Source organism: Drosophila grimshawi, unplaced genomic scaffold (assembly GCF_018153295.1).
Source record: "Drosophila grimshawi isolate 15287-2541.00 unplaced genomic scaffold, ASM1815329v1 contig_1367, whole genome shotgun sequence".
Lineage (NCBI taxonomy): Eukaryota > Metazoa > Arthropoda > Insecta > Diptera > Drosophilidae > Drosophila > Drosophila grimshawi.
In genome coordinates this window covers 9,054,491-9,073,472 of record NW_025062889.1, presented here as the reverse complement: position 1 = coordinate 9,073,472, position 18,982 = coordinate 9,054,491, and the positions used below count along the sequence as shown (strand labels likewise).

General features: G+C 36.8%; 1 protein-coding gene across 2 annotated transcripts; it reads right to left on the bottom strand.

The window, feature by feature from the left end:
* Positions 1-1,607: 1,607 nt before the first annotated feature.
* On the bottom strand, positions 1,608-11,186 carry LOC6560546 (gamma-1-syntrophin). 2 transcript variants are annotated; one of them, XM_001986190.3, is made up of 10 exons: positions 11,054-11,186; positions 8,019-8,101; positions 7,767-7,916; positions 7,400-7,685; positions 7,103-7,267; positions 6,857-7,041; positions 6,604-6,762; positions 5,700-5,924; positions 4,322-4,525; positions 1,608-4,182 (listed from the first exon to the last, which is right to left on the bottom strand). In XM_001986190.3, the coding sequence occupies exons 2-10, from the start codon at positions 8,076-8,078 to the stop codon at positions 4,072-4,074; spliced, it is 1,545 nt and encodes a 514-aa protein (XP_001986226.1). In that variant the 5' UTR covers positions 8,079-8,101; positions 11,054-11,186; the 3' UTR covers positions 1,608-4,071. The 2 variants fall into 2 exon arrangements, with proteins under 2 accessions (XP_001986226.1, XP_032591126.1); XM_032735235.2 differs by having other exon boundaries at positions 3,806-4,182; positions 7,767-8,101; positions 11,054-11,155.
* Between the last annotated feature and the right edge of the window lie 7,796 nt (positions 11,187-18,982).

Here is an 18,982-nt window from a genome sequence, read left to right as displayed (position 1 = left end):
CCAAAAACCAAAATCGTAATTTGTGTGCGCATATGCAACAGGGAATTTAAGGTACGATTAACTCTCAAGACCGTTAAATGGATATGGGAGCTTGTATATGTACATACTTACATAGCTTTATTATATAGTGCGTATCTAGAATATCTGTCTAGCAGAAGCTTTAACCGGAATGTGTTATGTATATAAGGTTAAGCAATCAATAGCCAGTGTTACCAGTGTTGCAGTATTATCAAAAACTATACAAAAATAAAACCCTTGCCGAACTCGGGGCAATCGAAATCTTTTTCATACAGCCATAAAAAGATTTTGACACTGCTATAGAATTTTAATAATTTTACATTTATATGTTGTAATCCAAGAAAACAATGGAGGGTTTAAAGCAGCCAATATTTAAACTCTTCAATGTTCAATCTGTGAATCATTTTCAATTTGTATACTTTTTGCCATCTAAATCTTAAGTGTTACCGTTACAAAATATAAACTAATGCAAAGTTGTCAGCCATCAACTTTGCTTCAACGTTATTATTATTATTATTATTATAGAATTTCAGTGCATTTTTACTCAGCCATGTAAAAGTGCAATGAGATGAACAAATATCAAAATAACAGAAGAAAACATAAACAAAATAACTATTTTATTCAGTTGTTTTATATTTGATTAAAAGATTGTATTTTAAGTTGGTATTACAAGAAAAATGTGTTTTTACTTGGGCAGGAAGATGGGAATATTCCAAAGCAACATTTTTGGTAAACTTTAAATTTGAATACCTTAATTAACCAAGTGGATTTGAATGGATCATGGATCATATTTGGAGGAAAACGAAAAGATAAGTTTGTCAAACAATTTATTATCAAACTGTGTCAATCAATGATTAACATAAAAATTGCTCAAATTTAGTCCTTTCAGTGTATTATTCATTTTTTAACTAATGATATATATATATATATATATTATATGATTAAGCTAATATAAGCTCGAGTATGGCCCTTTAGTAGATTTTTGTTCCATTCCACTCTTCATCAATAATGACAACAATTTGATCAGTTTGCATATTTAAGGGCATTATTTTTATTGTTATTATTTTGTATTTGTTTTTGCCTAACTTTATCTCAAACGAATACATATATAAATATATATATATAATATATTTGGAATATAAAAACTGCAAATCAATTATAAATGCTAAGTATATAAAGTAATTGGTAATGGGTGGAAATGCTGTTTTTTCTTTTGTTTTTTTTTTTTTAACAGAAATATATGTGCTACATAAGATGTAGTTAAATGTGTACATATTTAAAGCTTATCGTATGTTGATGTATGTAAATGTAAATGTATCTGATTCTGATGTATTTCATTGTTGCTGTGCGTTACATTGAAAATTAACAATACATTTCTGAGATAGATATTATACTATAGCTGTAAACTCATCATTTGCGTATCCAGCAATGCACTTTTCGATTATTCAGTTAGACAGCAATAATATGTGCGCTATATAAGTATGATCCTATGGATTTATGTATATGGTATACACAGATTTGTTTATTTGTTTTGGTATTCGTATGGATTGTGTTTTTATACCCTTGCAGAGGATTCTTTTTCTTGTTTGTTTATAATTATAAAGAATTTCAAGATTGGTTGAATACTCGTGGGTTTATCGAACATCTGTCAAATGTCTGCAAGAGCATTTAATCGTCGGCATTCCGAAGATGGAATATTTAATTTCATTGCGTATGCTTTTAAAAAATAGTTTGCTTTGGGTAGTTATTTGGATTAATTATTATGTATTATTTGTTGTGCATTTTTACGTATTTTGGTCTGTTTAGGTGCCTTGAAGTGGTAAATAAATACACAAATCGACAGAATTTCATTATTCGAATCAATTTTAAAGTTCCTTGGAGTCCACAGCTACTTCGATTGAGTGCCAATCCCTGTGAATTCAATGGCCTTTTCAATTTGTTGGCGCTTATTAAAGCAGTGTCTGAATGTGTTCTGTTAGATATTTATGCTTATGCATATGTATATATAGATATATATATGTATATATACTGATGTAACTTGGTATACAGTAGTACAATTATTTTGTAAATATGTATGTAGTTTATTATTATATCTGATCGTTCAGATAGCGCTTATACAGGTGCAAGTATTAATCGCTGGTTTTGTATTTGTAAATTTGCATTCTACGTAAATACTCTATTTTGCCTGTATGAATGTGTGTATAATTAGTGTGTTTGTTTTACCTAAATACCTGTGCAGAATTGTGATAAGAAACTTGGACTATTTTACGGACATTTTTGTGTGTTTGTGATCATTTGGGAATATCAGCAGAGGACGGACCAGAGACTAGCCATAAATGCCTATTTCGAGAGTGTTACACTACAAATACATTACATAATTACATTATTGTGTTTCATTTATAAAATTTTATTTGAAGCTCATTTAATCCTTGAGATCGACTTTGACATTCGGAAAGAGAGTCGGACAAATCAAAAAGTTAATCAATGTAAATAAACTTAAACAACTAAACTCTATACTTAAATGAGAGATATAATTATTCACATTCTCGATCATTGGAAAAATGTGAATGATCTGCAATGGTATTAAGTCTTCGGCAGACCGAAGATTTTCGTTGCTGGTGTATCCTGTTTTACAAATAGTAGTCACATGAATTATTTCTGGTAATCTTGTGTAATATTGTGTCACATTTAGCTTTGTTTTTTGGTTCAAATACATATACATATATGCGTGTACATCTACAAGTGATTACGTGGGCTTGATAATTGATATATTTGATATGATTGCGTTGATGAGTTGCGTTAACAGTTTCTGGCCTGTGTGCGTCCTTGCAACTTACATGAATTACAAGAACGACGTTGAATATACATACATATTTGAGTACATTTTAATATATTATTAAGCTGATGCTATATGTTTAACTGATTTGTGTATACATATACGTACAATAAATCAACCATTTGTTCCATTAGAAATGCCTAATGTATATGAGCAAAATGTTTGCTATGTTTGTTGTGTGTTGTTTGTTGTATGTTGGTGTAATCGCTCAATGGAAAGACACATTTGAATTGACGCATGACATATGCTTACATGTACGAGTATATGTATTTACAATATAGTCTGAAAGTTGACACGATCCTTATGTAAAATCTAATAAAAATATGAATGCAAATTTCGGTGGCTGTTTATGTGTTTTTTTTTGGTTTTTGTTGTTGTTTTTGAGAATGATAAAATTTTGGTGTTTAAATAGCGATTATATTGAAACTGAAACTTGTTTGTCTGACATGCTTAGATAGTAAATAAATAAAAGAATTGAATTTAAAAAGCGCAACATTCATTCGAATAAATACCTAGTTTTAACAATAGCATCTTCATTAAAATTGAAAATTAAATTTTCACTATAATGCACATCGTTTACATTCATTTATAATGTTGTAGTTGACAATTATGATGGGCTTTTGCCCATTTCGAATTTACTCGATGTCAGATGACGTAGTAGCTTTCGTTTTGTGATTAGTAATTGCATAATGCCTAAGTTTTTGATAAAATAAATACATACGTATCCAAGTGTAATTGTCTAATTGCTCAATACATATATATGTATATGTATGTAGATAGTACGCTCAATTATATCGACAACTTGATCTGATTATATAGGAAAAGAAGCCTAGAGCACGCTTAAATTTACATGTGTTGCACCAAGAGATTTCACTTTAAGTTTATCATTCAGTTTCGTTCGACATTTCATATATATATATATATATGCATATAATATTATTTATGTGTGTATGCAAGTTGATGTATACATTTAATAAGTAGTATATAAGTATATCAAATCTAACTCCGTATTTTAAGCTATTCAAATTTAACTAATTCCATTTACTTACATACATTCGCATTGTACTTATATAATGTAATAATGTTGTATATGTAACTTGCTTAATTATTATAGCTTGTAAATTACTTATGTAATTGTTGCGTATTTTTGAAATACAACTATTAGTTCACTTAGCCTATAAAATTTTTGATTCTCAGTATGCGTTCGCTAGCCAAGCTTAGGTCTGCTGTATTGAACTCAAGAATGCTGGATCCACGGAAGCAACCTTGGCGGTGAGAAACGCATGCATGCAAAAAAGTAAACTCTGCAGGACTTGGCATTCCAATTCCTATTTGATGTGATGACGACATGAAAGAGATGCACATGATTAATATATATATACATATATGTTCGTTCAGCTCATTTAAAATTAACTTTGAATAGGGTTAAATGTAATTACATTTTCTAAAAATATAACTACAACTTGCCTTTGTCTCGATGGCCCGCGTCTCGCTGTCCTGAAAGTGTAGTTTCAACTTGGATTTGCCATCATCGCTGGAACCGCGCAGCTGTGAGAACTTATACTGCCATACCATTGTGGCATCGGCTCCCTCTGTCAGTGAGAAACCCGCCTGCCAATCAAGTGTCAGTCCGCCACTCTTGCCTTGATGCGAAACGGCAAAGGTCTTGCGCTATGTTGTCAGTTAGATAGATATAAATATAGATAGATGTATATAAACTTGGGTTGCATGTGTAACTGAACTTATTTATTAACACTAGACACTTATGAGGGGCAGACAACATTGATTGAAATCGACTTTTAATATTTATTACGTATACGCGATATCTCTAATAGCTGACACAACTGCAACTTCGGCCATATATCTACCATCTACTACTATAGCTGACACAAAAGTTCAATAATCTCTTTGTGTCTGTGCATGCTCGACTAAATGTTCCAAATTGCACACCAAATTCGAATCGATTCGTGGCATGGGCAAAATTCCTCTTTGTGCGCCATTTATGTCGGTCATTGGCTTGGCTGTGACTTTTAAACAGCTCACCAGCACTGTGTATACATATAAAAATATATATATATATATATTTATATATCTACTATATACAACTTGTATATGTGTTTGTGTGTGTAAACAAAAGTTACACACTTTTGGGCAGTGTCTCAGCACGGATACCAAAACTTTGTTTGAGAGTTTGTGTTTAATGCGAATTTCTCAAAATAATATGCGACTTGATTGGTGATAAGAGTTCAGTGAAAGGTCTTCTTTGGTGTTCAATTTTTTTATGACCCATGTGGTCAGTTTACAAACCTTTCAAATTTGGGCAGATGGGGAGACATTGATATATATCTATGTGGCTGCTTTATCATTATCTACCTAGGGATTCTTAGGAAAATATTTAAGAGGCATCAATTATCTTTGCGTAGGATCTACTTGTCAAATGAAAAGTCAATGCACTTCTCTAATATTTACATAAATCATAAATAAAACAACTCGAAGTCAAGGTGTGAAAACAACTTGTTGCAAATTCATATCTTTGTCTGCAAGCCAAAAATGTAGAATACTTCAATTGTGGCTTTCAAAGTACGGCATATCGATTTCGTAGTTAGGTCAGCAGCCATGACCTTTCGATTCAAGGCTGGCTGGGGGAGTGGGCTGTATTTGCTTATAAATTAACAAGCAATTGGCAATCACGATACTCGTCGTTTGCATTGCGACCAGTCGTGCGACTAATTACAAACAAACATGCGAAATTCGGAAAGCAATTCACACAGATACAAAAACTATGTATTTGTATGTGTGTGTGTGTGTGTGTGTATTAATGTGTGTGTGTGTGTGGCATACTTACGCCCAATTTAATAACACTGGTTACTATGGCCGCATTCCAACTGTTCTCAATGCGCAGCAACTCCTGTCGGGTCTCCACGCTCAAATATCGAGGCTCGTGTCCAGAACTCTGCAACAAGAAGCAATGCTGTCGACTGTCCACCGTCTCCGATTCCTTCACAATGCGAAACATGGTCTGGTATACCTTATATACCACCAAGGCCTTGCTAATGCCAGCCACATTTAGCTGCAATGAGATTAACGATTTCCACAATTCGCAATCGAGTCGGATTTTATATAAGATTAACAAAAACACATCCAATTGTCAAGTATATCAAGGACCACTTCATAATATCAAAGCGCGTCGCAACAACTATTCACTGACAGGTGGGTTAAGAGGAGAGGTTAAGTGGAGTGGAGTGGAGTGGTGCAGTGGTGCAGTGCATCTATGCAGAATCAACTCATAAGCCCGTTGGCCAACATTGTAGCCAAGTTCCATTTGCTATGCAAAGACTGCTCATTAGAGCAAAAAGTACAATTTTTATATTTTTTGCACATGTATTTGTGAGTGTGTATGCATGAGTCTGTGTGTGTGTTGGGTGTGTGTTGGGGTTGGTTGTGGGTCGTATCTAACTCATGTGGGGTTAAATCTTGACACATAAAATTAGCGCAGCATAGCAACTGCAGTTGCTTTGAACAACTTCAGGCAAAATGAACACACAGACACTGCTGCAAATTCTTTTATGTCCAATTACATACGTGCCACAAAATAGGGGTGTCAATTTAATATTGTTTAACATATAATGCTGTAAGTCTCAAATTTGATATAAGCCTTTGAGGAACAAATCTAAGTTAATAATGCTTTTTTTTACTTTAGAAAACCGTTCACAGTTTCCCAAAAAATGGTTATTGAATTTGCAACTTACGGGTGGCGTTTCAAAGAGCATCACTTCGGTGCCTTTGAGTAGTAAAAATCTGGGCTTATAGCTCTGCCAGGATATGTTGTTGTTGATAACACCCTCGTTCACCCAGCCCATATACTCGATGCGTTCGCCCACAGCGAAATTGCGATTGTACAGTTTCATCTGTTAATAAAGTTAAGCAAAGTAAATAATATATATTCAATATGGTCTTACGCAGCTGTAAAGTTAGTTAATATTATATTGGGTGGATGCCAACCTGCAGATGTGTGAGACCCACAACATTATCGGTAATCAGTTTGAGCCACTGACTGAGTATCGCCAGCTCATCACAGTGTATGACCCCGGTGCTGAGGCCATTCAAGCCACGCACCTCGAATGCATTCGGACGCAACTTGTCCGTGCCGTAAATGTAGCGTGTAACGTAGGCCATCATTAGCGGCACTACAAATGTCAAAAATAACTAAGCTGCGACACTTGAGATGAGAGATATATATATATATACCTGCCACAACGTCGGCCCAGCGTTTCTCTGGCTCCGAGCAAATTGACATTGGTCGACTGCAGCTGCGACTTATGGTGCCGCTATTAACCGAGGACTTGTATCCTTCATCTGCCTTGAGCTCGGCACAAGTGACATCGTTGTCCGAGTCAGGAGTATCTTTTGTTACTAAAAATGGAACCAAAACAACGAATGAGTGATTGGTTTTAATAAAATTCGTTAGTCATGTCGTGTCATGTCTTGTCTTGTTGGATGTGAATGTTGTGTCTGTCACGTTGTCATTTGTGGGGCGCTGCTCACATTGCTTTTGCAGGAACGGTGTTGCGGCGCGATAGTGCTTCACAGTGAGTACAACAATGTCGCCGGCATTGCGCAGAATGTTGACAGCATCATCGTGGGGGCATGCGGTTATATATTCACCGTTCACTTTTATAATCGCATCCCCCACAAACAGTTGACCTGTGATGTCGGCCGCCTGATCCTTGTAGATGCGCGATATTAATATGGGCAATTTGTGTTCTGCGCCACCCTTTATGCTCAGACCCAATCCACCCTGTTTCTGTCTCGTTATTTGCACCATACGCTCCTGAAATACGCAAGTGTTTCTGGCTCGAGTATTCAACTTCTTCATCTTAATTAACGCATACAACGCAGTTTATTAGCATACCTTGGATTCCATTGGTGGTCCATTTAGCTGGGAGCTTGTTGGCGTAACAATTTCCAACTTTTGCAAGGTCAACAATTCCATTGTTAGGCTAAGTCGGAGTGGTTCTGGTCTACATTTGCCATCGCTGACATGAACCATGCCCGAGCGCACCTGTTGCGTTGTTATATTTTTCGGGTTTATTTGAGTTGAGGGTGGGGCGAAAGGGATGATTAATGTGCATTGAAATGAGTCTTGAAGTGCTTTTTGGCGTACCTTTAAATTTTGATCGAGTTTCTCCTCAATCGGCGTCGCCATTGTGTCCGAGAGCTTCATATTTTCTTGTTTACCAAAGTTGCCTGCAAGTCAAGCAAATATTATCATAATGCTTACTTTTGGGACCAGCACACAAAATATGATTATCATAAAAGTACAATAATTTGAATGCTCAAAGGGTATCCATTTGTATACCCTGTACACATAACATATGCGAAAGAGTATAATGAGCTTGTACAAATGTGTGTAACAGACATAAAATAGACAAAGAAATGGGTGCTAAAATAGTTATGATTATGATAATGGATATTTAAGTGTTACAGGGCATCTCACAGGTGGGGCAGAGACACTTCAGACTTTCACACCTGGCAGTTATTATGTGCTTTTTGATTGCCATGGCAACAGTTACAACAAATCTGATTGTCGTCAAATCCTTTGCCATTTGCAATTATTGAATTTTCAAACTAATCCTGTGCATTGGCAGCCGATTGGCTGAGATATTAATTTGTTGCGAATGTCGACTTGCAATTTATGGCTCGACCCAGTTAACAAGACACATAAGCATATCACATAGTATGTGTGTTGTGTGTGTGTTGTGTGTATTGTGTGTGTGCTTAAGTACATGACATCCTGCATGCCATGCGATAAGTTGCATGTTTTATCTATCTATTGTCAGTTGTTATGTTCTGTTACATATATGTATGTATGTTGGGTGTGTTATATATGGATTATGTAATCTGTATGTGCTCTAAGGTTTCAATCAAAACTTGACACAATCTGGCCAAGCAAATATAATAAATGTTTAAAATTATGAACGTGTATTTTTAGAAATATATCGATATGTATTCATAAATATGTGCATATGTTTTCAATTAAAACGAAATATAAATATGCAACCGGAAAATGTTAAAAGTATTACAAATGACTGAAAGCATACGACGCACAGCACAGCACGGCACTTAAAGTGCTCTGCTTGGAGTGTGGCTGCAGCTGGTTGGGTTGAATGAATAATACAACAACAACAATAACAACATCAATAACAAGAGCAACATCAGCACAAGTGCCGACATAAATACATAAATATACATATGTGTGTGTCCATGCTCGCATGTTTGCATAGTGGTGTATGGCTAAGAGGTGTTGGTTGATATGTATGAGGTTGCCGTATGGGCACACCACTTTCACTACCCTCACACACACACACACACACACTCACACACACCCACACACTGGCGCATATTCGTATTGAGCATGAAAGCAGATCCCCTCAATCTATTTGAGTGCCTGTGTACAAAAGCATTTATGGGGAAAACAGGTGTATGCTGAACACAAGCCGCTATTAAATGTAAATATGAATGAACAAATGTGAATGTTTATGCAATGGCAATATGATTTTTCAAATTCAGAGAATTGAACTTCGACAAACTGTATATGTATGTACATATAACAATGGTTACCCAGTAACCATAATTGTTATCTATTCAATAAGACATGACAACCGGGCTTAAAGCAGATATAACAAGGCATTTAATCACATTTTATATTAGCCTGGAATGTTTAAAAAGTGGAAGAATTGTGGCACTTAAGGCAGTTTGAATGCTTTGAAATAAGGTTTTTTATTTCTACTTAGCAGATGTCTGCACGTCAGTAATAGATTGATTTGAGATGATGAATTAACTACGTTGGAACAGTGGTTTAAGTTATTTCTAAAATCCAAAATCCAAATCCTTAATCTTAGATTGATATCAAATGTGTTGAAGTTGAATGAACCACAATATTTTTGGGATTATTAAGAACAAGTGCTTAAAATTTTTCTAAAATCAAAAATTCTAAATTCTAGAACTGACTTTATTTTTGGTATTGTTCATAAAGAATAAGAGTTTAGATAAGTATTATTTCTCAAGTCAAAATCATGTTATGTCTTTTAATCTGTTTTAAAGTTGAGTTCGATTGGTAAAATCAAAAATGTGTGTTTTTCAAGTTTCTGAATTCTAGAATCGAATTTATATATATTATGCCAAGTGCAGTGTCTTTTGAGAAGCTGTGACGAGAGTTGTGGTTCAGAGATACGCTACCCCAAAGGCATAAATATTTCATTTGAGCTCATTCGCTGGCCTGTAAAACTTGCAAAGTACCATCAAGAGATGATACAATTTATGCACTTACCACAGACAAACACACACACACACACACGCACACTAAAACACACACGCACACAGACTCAGAAACAGGCACACAGACACACGTGCGTGCCAATCCGAGAGCTTCGAGCTGTTGACCTGGGCTATGGCGACGGCGATGGCTATGGCTATGGTTATGGCTACGGCTTTGGCGAGGGCTACCTTTGATTATGGCTATATTACGTGTACTTTGTACTTGGTCGTGTGGCGTGCGTGTCTCGAAACCCGTTACGTTAGTCAGCGGGCGAAACTCACTGTATGCGGGGTGGTGCAGGCTAGTGCAGGATGGTGTTCGTCGCTCTCTCTCTCTCTCTCTCTATCTCTCTCTCTGTGACTCTTAAACCAAACAAGCTGGCTCTCAATCGGAGTACCGTTGACAATCAGCTGTGCTGCTAGCTGGTTGGTTAAAAGAGCAGCCAGGCAAAGGAAACTTTGGGGGTGCTGCTCGACTCGCACACACACGCAAACACACACACACAAACATATACACACACACAAACACACACACACGTAAAGTTGGGGTATTTATGTTTTTTTTTTTAATTGTTGAAATGCGACAAATGCACAAAGTTGAGCAATTCACGTACAGCACACAGCACGTGAAAATAACACATTTTAATTGTTATTTTTATTTCTTGTGTGTCGCAAAATATTTGTATTTAAACACGAGAATGCAAATAATGCATTTATGGCGTTTATTTTCTTTTTTTTTTGTTTTTTTCTTTCTTTCAATCACACATGTCAAATTGGGTCACATTTTTGCAAGCTTGTTTTATTTAGTTTTTTATGGCCAATTTGCAAATGTTAAACTAAATCTGTTAATCGGTAAGCAACAACTCGAAAAAGTATGCTAACATTTTTAGTTTGTCACTGTTTTCCTTGCTGTTCTCCTTCTCTGTTTTCTTCACTTCTCTTTAGCTTGATTTGTTGTCTGCCATCCGCTTCGGCTGATAGCACAACGTTTTGAAAGGCTGTTCGAGAACGCACTGAAATTCAATTGTAAGTAAAGTCAAATGCGTGCCAAGAGAGCAATTCAAGCAAAAACTCTCCCTCTCTCACTCTCTCTCTCATTCGTTGGTTCGCTCACCCACCCACACATACATAATCACAAACACATGTCAGGCCTTGCACATAACACACATGCTTAGTAGTGACGGCGTTGCCACCTTGTTTGCACATTCGATATTTGGGCTTAATTATAAAAGATTATTTGTTATTGTAGTCAATTAATAATTTCACAATTGTCTTATGTTCTGTTTTATAATCATGCACTAAATTATTAATTGTATGAGAAAATTAACTTTGTGCAACGCTCGAAGTGTTGTACATGCCTGCCCGATAAAAGTCCCATTCATTGCCGTGCTAAAAGTACTGCCGCTTAAAGCTTTGGTATCGAAGATTTTGCGCAGGGATCTTTTTTCAAAGCTTTGGGACTTTTGAAAGCTATGGCAAAAGCTTTTAAGTACAATGATTGCCATTTTTTAGTACCAAATTTTGTCGTAGTAATTAAAGCTATTTATTTTTCAGAATGACTTGAGTTTTTTTTACTTTATTGCTATTTGAGGTGCACTATTTTTGAATCAGTCTGAGACAATATTGATAATCACAAGGCAAGAATATATAATTTAAGGGTAAGCAGAGAAAACTGGATAAAAGCGCTTTTGGGCAAAGGCTAAGTTCATTGCTTAAGCTACCAAAACGGGCACACAGGTGGCGCTTACTATTTTTGAACTTAATAAATTACTGAATACTTTAATGAACAGATAATTAGATACTATTTACTTTCTCATTGATCCGGGTTGCTTATCAATGCGCTAATCTATTTGTGTATACATAAGTTTAGCAGTTGATGAGCCATCTAGTAATGAGAACACCATTTCTCAATGTTATATGGGCATGTGAAAAGTTAAATGAATTTTCGTTAAATGTTAATTAGAAGGTGAGCCTACTTACCTGTAGGTAAGACAGACACACTCTCTGCTCATTAAAACTTTGGGATTTCGAAGCAGCGGCCCCCGCACTTGTTATTGTTTTCGTTATTGGGCCAGAGCCAGGGAAAGCATTTTCTCTTTTTGGCACAACGGACACTTTGGGCCAAGTGATAAGCCAAGAATAAATAGCATTCGCAAACAATGGCGGCAAAGTTAATTAATGAGTTAGCACAGAGACTGGCACAAGTTTCAAAAGATTGAGCATTACAAACACATTTACATATGCAGACTGGCAGACAGGCAGACACTGAAATTGGACTAGGCAACACACGTGAAATGAACAATGAATTTGGACGGGAAAACTTTTTAATAAACACTTTATTGATGGCAATTGACAATTATGCAAAACGACCAAAATACAAAAAAAAAAGAAACAAACAAAATATGCAAAGGTGACACAAAACTTGAAATGATCCCGTTTTCACATTCGCATTCACATTTCGCATATACTAAGTTGTTGGCATTCAGAAATACTTGTTACCATCTGTCTTAGGGATATTTGTGAGAATTTGACGACACCCTCGAGCGGAGGCAACGTGCTGATGAAGTGACAACGAAAACAAGCAGACAAAGTTGCAAACATACAAAAATACAAAAAAAAAAGAGAAAAAAATGCCTGAGGGCTGCAATGTGCTGGGAGAGAAGTTCACCGAAAAAGGTGACATCCAACTTAATAAACTCTACCAAGGAGCTGGGAGCTGGAGCTGAAGCAGGAGCAGGAGCAGCTGGCCAGGGGTAGCAGAAAGTAGCCAGAGCAGCCCGACAGGTGCATGGATCATTTCTGGCTTGTGCTCTTTGTGTTTGTGCCTTTGTCTTGACACTGGCACTCTGGTTGGTCTTGTTGGTCTGGTTTGGGGTTTTTAGGTTTAAGGCGTCGGCATTATTGACAAAAGTTGTGCGTCCTGTGTTTTTGTGAATTTTTGGCTGGCGGGGGAACGGGGGCACGGGGGCACGGTTTGGGATTGAGGAGTTAGAGACGAGGCACACCACATTTTTGTTAGCTGATTGAAATTAGTTGAAGCATAAAAAAGTTTGTTTGCTAACAATTTTATACAAAAAATATTTCGTTGCAAAGTAAAATTATGACTGCTTTGCATATTTTTCGGTTACCAATGTAAAACTTTAGCCTTTCAACTTATTGGCAAATGTTGGAATTTATGGGCCTGTGCTGGGTCCTGGGCCAATGTTGGTTTTATTTTTGCTAGCAATGAGCTGCGGTTTAACAAGCCAACGTTTCATCCATTTCACCATTTTTGTTTCTTTGTCTTTATCACTGCCGCCCCACCGCCCCTTTGCCTTCTCACTCGCTCTATGCGAATTTTCCGGGTGGTTTGAGGTCTTTTAATGGCATTAGCAGTCTGTCTGTTGACTTTGTTGAGACTGTTATTGACTTTGCAAATGCGTCATCCTTAAAGTCAAAATGCACTCTTCACTCTTCATTCGTGTGCTTCAATCTTTTCAGAGGTAAAACTCACAGGCATCTAAATAAAATTACGTATACGCCATATACGTAAACAAGCTGAAACTAAGGCGTCGTGGCGTAAATTGTAAGTGAATAATTATGTTATATTCTGTGGTCCTAATGAACTTAACAGCGCTCTCTGCCAGCCTCAACGTATCGTGACGTTCTCTACTATAACTGTGGCCCGGCTTTCCTATTCGACTACCCAGCGGGAAAGCATAAGCATGAAAAAGCAGAGCAGATTTTACACTTTTTTTCTCCTATTCAGCTTAAGCAAGATATGCTGAAATAAATACATTACTTATTAAAGGAATCTCTTATAATAATGTTCTATATATAGATATGAATATACTCCACATTTCGATTCACATTTTCTTCTAATATTTATTTATATGAAGCAGTGATTTTTAGTCCTACAAATATAAATAACATGCCAAGTTCAGGTCTTTATGCTCACATAATCAACTTTCCTGCAGGGTTTTCCTTAAGATATTTGCACTCTGGAAAAAAGACTATGTCCAGCGGCATTTTCTATCCGATATTTGATATTCTAAAAAAGTATGCTTGATGTAGCATATAGAATAATGTAATTACGTCCGAGTCACGCTTCATTGAAGTTTGGTATGGAAATCAATTGAGTTAGCCAAGCGACATCATGAATAATTGTGATTTTCAATTGGCAGTGATTGGTATTGGTTTGGCAGCTAAGCACTAAATAAATTCACAGTAAATTATATAAACGCTTTCATGTTTTGAGGCCAAAGCAAGTGGCACCGCAAACCCGAATGAATGTACATATTTTGATTGTGCAACCACAATGCTGGCCCGCAGCACGTCCACTGCTATCAAAATATTTGACCAGAAGCGGGCACCCTATGCAAATGGCATTATTTAGGTATTTTATGCAGTCAGTGCCTAAAAATGTGTAATGTGTAATGTGTAATGAGCTGGCCAACGTTCATCGGTGTGGGAGGTGTTTGTTGGTGGCCAGACGCCATAAATCACGTACAGACAACACAAACAACAAAAAACCACAAAAAGCCATCGTAATTCATTTGCAAAATGTTATTTATTTTTTTTTTTTTGTCGTCGTCTTTTGACAATTTTGCAAATTGATGAGCATAATTGCAATAAGCCTCACAAATGCTTACTGGCTTTGATTTTAATTGAACTGAATAGTGCTGAGCATGATTTTTTTTGTTTTTTTGTGTGTGATATGAAAAAGTGCAAAGCGCGGCAGCAAATCGAATAAGCTGCAAGAATTAGCAGCCAGAGCACAAGCCAATGGCTGAGTTTGAAGTTGAAGACTACTGCCAGGAACTGCGTGCGTGTGCCAACAACAACAACAGCAACATCAGCTGCAGCAGCAGCAGTCCTGATGCCACACATGCAATGCCTGGCGACATTCTTTTTTTTTGGAATCCACTGCACGGAAAATGCATTCAATTTGTCGTGGAGCACGATTCTGGCGAATGCATGGCAATCAAAATGCGGTTAGTTGCGTGTGGCATCGGGCAACAACAACAACAACAACAAAAAGAACAGCAACTGCAGCAAGAACCGAGACCGCAGTAAAACAGCGCTGACAACACAATGAACAGCAACAACAATAACAACAACAACAATAAAACAGAAATGACAATTGCCAACCATTTTAATTTTCATACACACGCCACGGGTAGAAACAATAACAAACACAACGATAACATACGCGATATGATGTATATGTATATATATAGATATATATGTTTATGTATATATATTGGGCCATACATATGGTAGCAGTGGACAAGTGCAAATGATTTTCCGCAGAAGAGTGAAAGCCTTGCTAATGGAAGTTTATGTGCACATGTTCGTTAGTCAGCATCGAACAAATGCGGCCGTAACTGTTACAGTTCAACTACGGCCATCTGACCCCGTCCGTGTGTCCATCTTGTCGGACTGTCGTTTGCCGTATCCGGTCCAGCTGACCGCATTATGCCGCTGAGTTGTGTACGCAAATATTTTTGCAACTGATTTTCAACGTTGTATTTCAACAGTATTCATTAGCAGCAACATCCAACAATTCGCTGTCAACGGAGTTGGCAATCGCTCGCAATCCAAAAATGATTGCAAATTCATTTTGTAGCCAGCTAACACCACTAATCAATGGATCCTGTTGCTCTCTTCATCAATTTTTCGTTTAGCTTTTGAGCTAGAATATCATCAATTTGCAACAATTCTCTGAGAAAGAAAATGTTTCAAACTCTGGGATTCGAAATATATTTTAGTATAAAATATAAAACACACTTGAACTGGAGCCAACGAAAGAGATATTTACATTTTTTAATTATTTATCTGGGATAATAATATTATTAATTAGATACTTTTTGGAAAATAATATTATTATACATATTACGACTTTTAATATAATGATATTTAAATTGAATCAAACGTAGTTTTTTTCATTTTGTCATATTAAAAATGTTCATGAATCGTAAATTAATATTATTAAATATTCATTTGAATTTGAAAAATGCTTAATCAAGTTTTTATAAACTGTAATTTGTAGTACAGGACTGGTTTTTGACATAAAAACCAGCACAATAATTTTCCAAATTTGCATTTGTCCGAAATTAATTAAATTTGAAAATTCTTTCGCATTATGCATAAAACAATGAATATTTGGTTTATCTGGTCACACTGGCTGTATTTTAATCACATCCGCAAAGCATCGCAATAATTGGATTTTGGCGGTTTTGTTTCGTTTCTGGATTTGTTTCGCTTCTTTTTGTGTCGTTTCATTTGGCTGGCTCTTGGCTGCGACTGCGGTTTGTTAATTATGAATAATGAAAATTTGATGAGTACATTTTTGCTGCAGCACTTGCCGCTGCTGCTGCAGCTGATGTTGCTACTACTGTTGTTGTTGTTTTTTTTGGTTAGTAGTGTTCTTTATTGTCCATTTTAGTGCTGTTTGCCTGACCGCGTATTTAGTTAATATTTAAAATACATGCATATTCGAATATTCAGCCAGCCACATTTGTATATGTGGCTTTTCAAATCATCGATTTGAGCTGGTCTATCAGCTCGTCAAGTGCTCGACGCTTTTCAAATAAAATCGCATAAAATCACAATCGTGGCCCTTTTATTTATGGCCTTTATAGAACAACATTTTAATATTTACTCGGGCAGAGGAGGAAAATTGCATCAGGCGACCTTTTCTGCTAAGCGTATTAATTAATTATAAAAATGAGCATAAGTAAGTACATAAATCAATTATCAGTTTCAATAAGACGCTACACTCTGGGTGGGTTGCTGGTTGCATGCCGCATGCTGCATGCTGCAGGCTAGCTTTGGCACCGGCCAATTACTTTGCTGAATGCCTTGCAAGCGATGAGGACGATAAAAACGGCAACATGGCGTTCAAAGTGCACAAAATGGCGGTAATTCACGCTTTGTTGCTGCGCGACCATAACGAATGGATGAATGAGCCGCCGCAAAAGAACCGAGGCGCACCAAAAGGCTGCCCCTAATAGAAGTGCGGGCGCCGAGGCAAAATAGCAACAGCGAACAGCGAACAGCGAACAGCGAATAGTGAATAGTGAATAGCGAACAAGGAGCACAAAGTGGATGTTCAGCTGTTTTAGTGGGGCATATTTGATTCGGGAATGCTTTGTGATGATATTATAATTATCTCATATTTCATCTTTCTACTTTGCAATAATTAAAGTATAAGCAGCTTTAGTAATTATTATAAGTTTGCAATTTCAAAGTATTTTATTAATACTATTTCTCAAGGAAACCAAATACAAAATATCTTAATTTATGATTAAGTCTTTGTTCAACGAGTTTCATTGAAATATGTGTAAAGGGTACATGGAGATGTCAATGCCAGCAAATGCCGATGCTGCTGCACTCTTAACTGTTCCACAAAGAAAAGATATTGTTAGAGTTTTTTCTTTCCATCTTCAACATTGTTCAGCTTCATTTCCCGTTCCAGCTGCGCGGCTAAGCTTTTCCTTTGCGTTGCGCTTTTCTTTGGTTTGCAAGCGTGAATTGTTCATAAAGTGTGATATTTTTTCTGAGGGTGGTCGCCGGTCATCGGCGAAAGGACTTGAGCTATGCCATTAACGATACGCTTTCGTGTGCGTAACGCAATTATTCTTCCTTTATTTTTCCCCATTTGCAGACAATTATTTATGAATGTACTGCCCCATATTGATGGACTCCTTTTAATAACTGTCTCTGCTGCCTACGGCCCATTAAATGATCATCAGCTTATGGGGCAGCACTTGTAAATCAAATAAGAACTTGCTAATCAAATCATGTGCAAGGCAATATAAAATGCTACAAGTTGCAGTTAGAAAGCACCAAAGACAAATTTCACTTGAGAACTTTTACAGAAAAACGACAGAGAGAGAGGACAGAAGACTGAAGGAGTCAGTGAAGCATATTTGACAAATTCACTTAACATGTGTACGACCATAAATAATATTCACTCTCCTGAGTTTGTGTGTGTGTGTGTGCGAGCGTGTATATGTGAGTGTGTGTGTGTGTGTGTATTTGTGGGCAACATGTGAGTAATTTTGTTGTGCTTGATTTTTGAGCAAATGAAAAACCAACAGCAGAACTTCCTCAAATGCTGAGTGCATGTTGCATTTTGAATGAGCCAAGTGAAAGTTGATGAGCAACCACAAATGTATACGTGTGTGTGTGTGTGTGTGTGTGTGTAGAGAGATTGACAGATGCGAATCCTAGAAACATTTGATGAAGCGCACATTTCAATTACACACGGGCAGCTGTATAAAAAGCAAACTGCCAACTGCCAACTGCCAAATGGCAAATGGCAACTGGCAACTGCCGCATTTTGCGCTTAATTTCATTTCCGTTTAAGTGCCGTTACAAATGGCATGCACCCAACAACACCCACACACCCACACACGCACACACATACACAGCCGACCTGGTCATCTTTTTGGTCCACGAGGCAGAACAATGGAGCAGTTGGTGCCCATCGAGTATTGGAGTTGAGCAGTAAATTTCATTTTAAAAGCATTTCATTTACATTTTGTCCATTTATGTTGCCATTGAAATTTGAGCTAACAACTTTTTGGCCAGCATCAGGAGCAGCAGCAGCTCACGTTGCGCACTGCCAGCAATTTTATTGTTTTGCCATTATTTCAGGTGTGTGTTTGTGTGTGTTGTTGTTGCTGTTGTTGCTGTTGTTGTTGCTGTTGCTGTTGGTGTTGCCAACGATTTTTATGACCCAAACGTAGCGTGCCTCTCAGACTTCTGATCCGCTTCCTGCTACACTAATCCGTCTGTGTTTTTAGTGCCGAAAATTTTAACGAC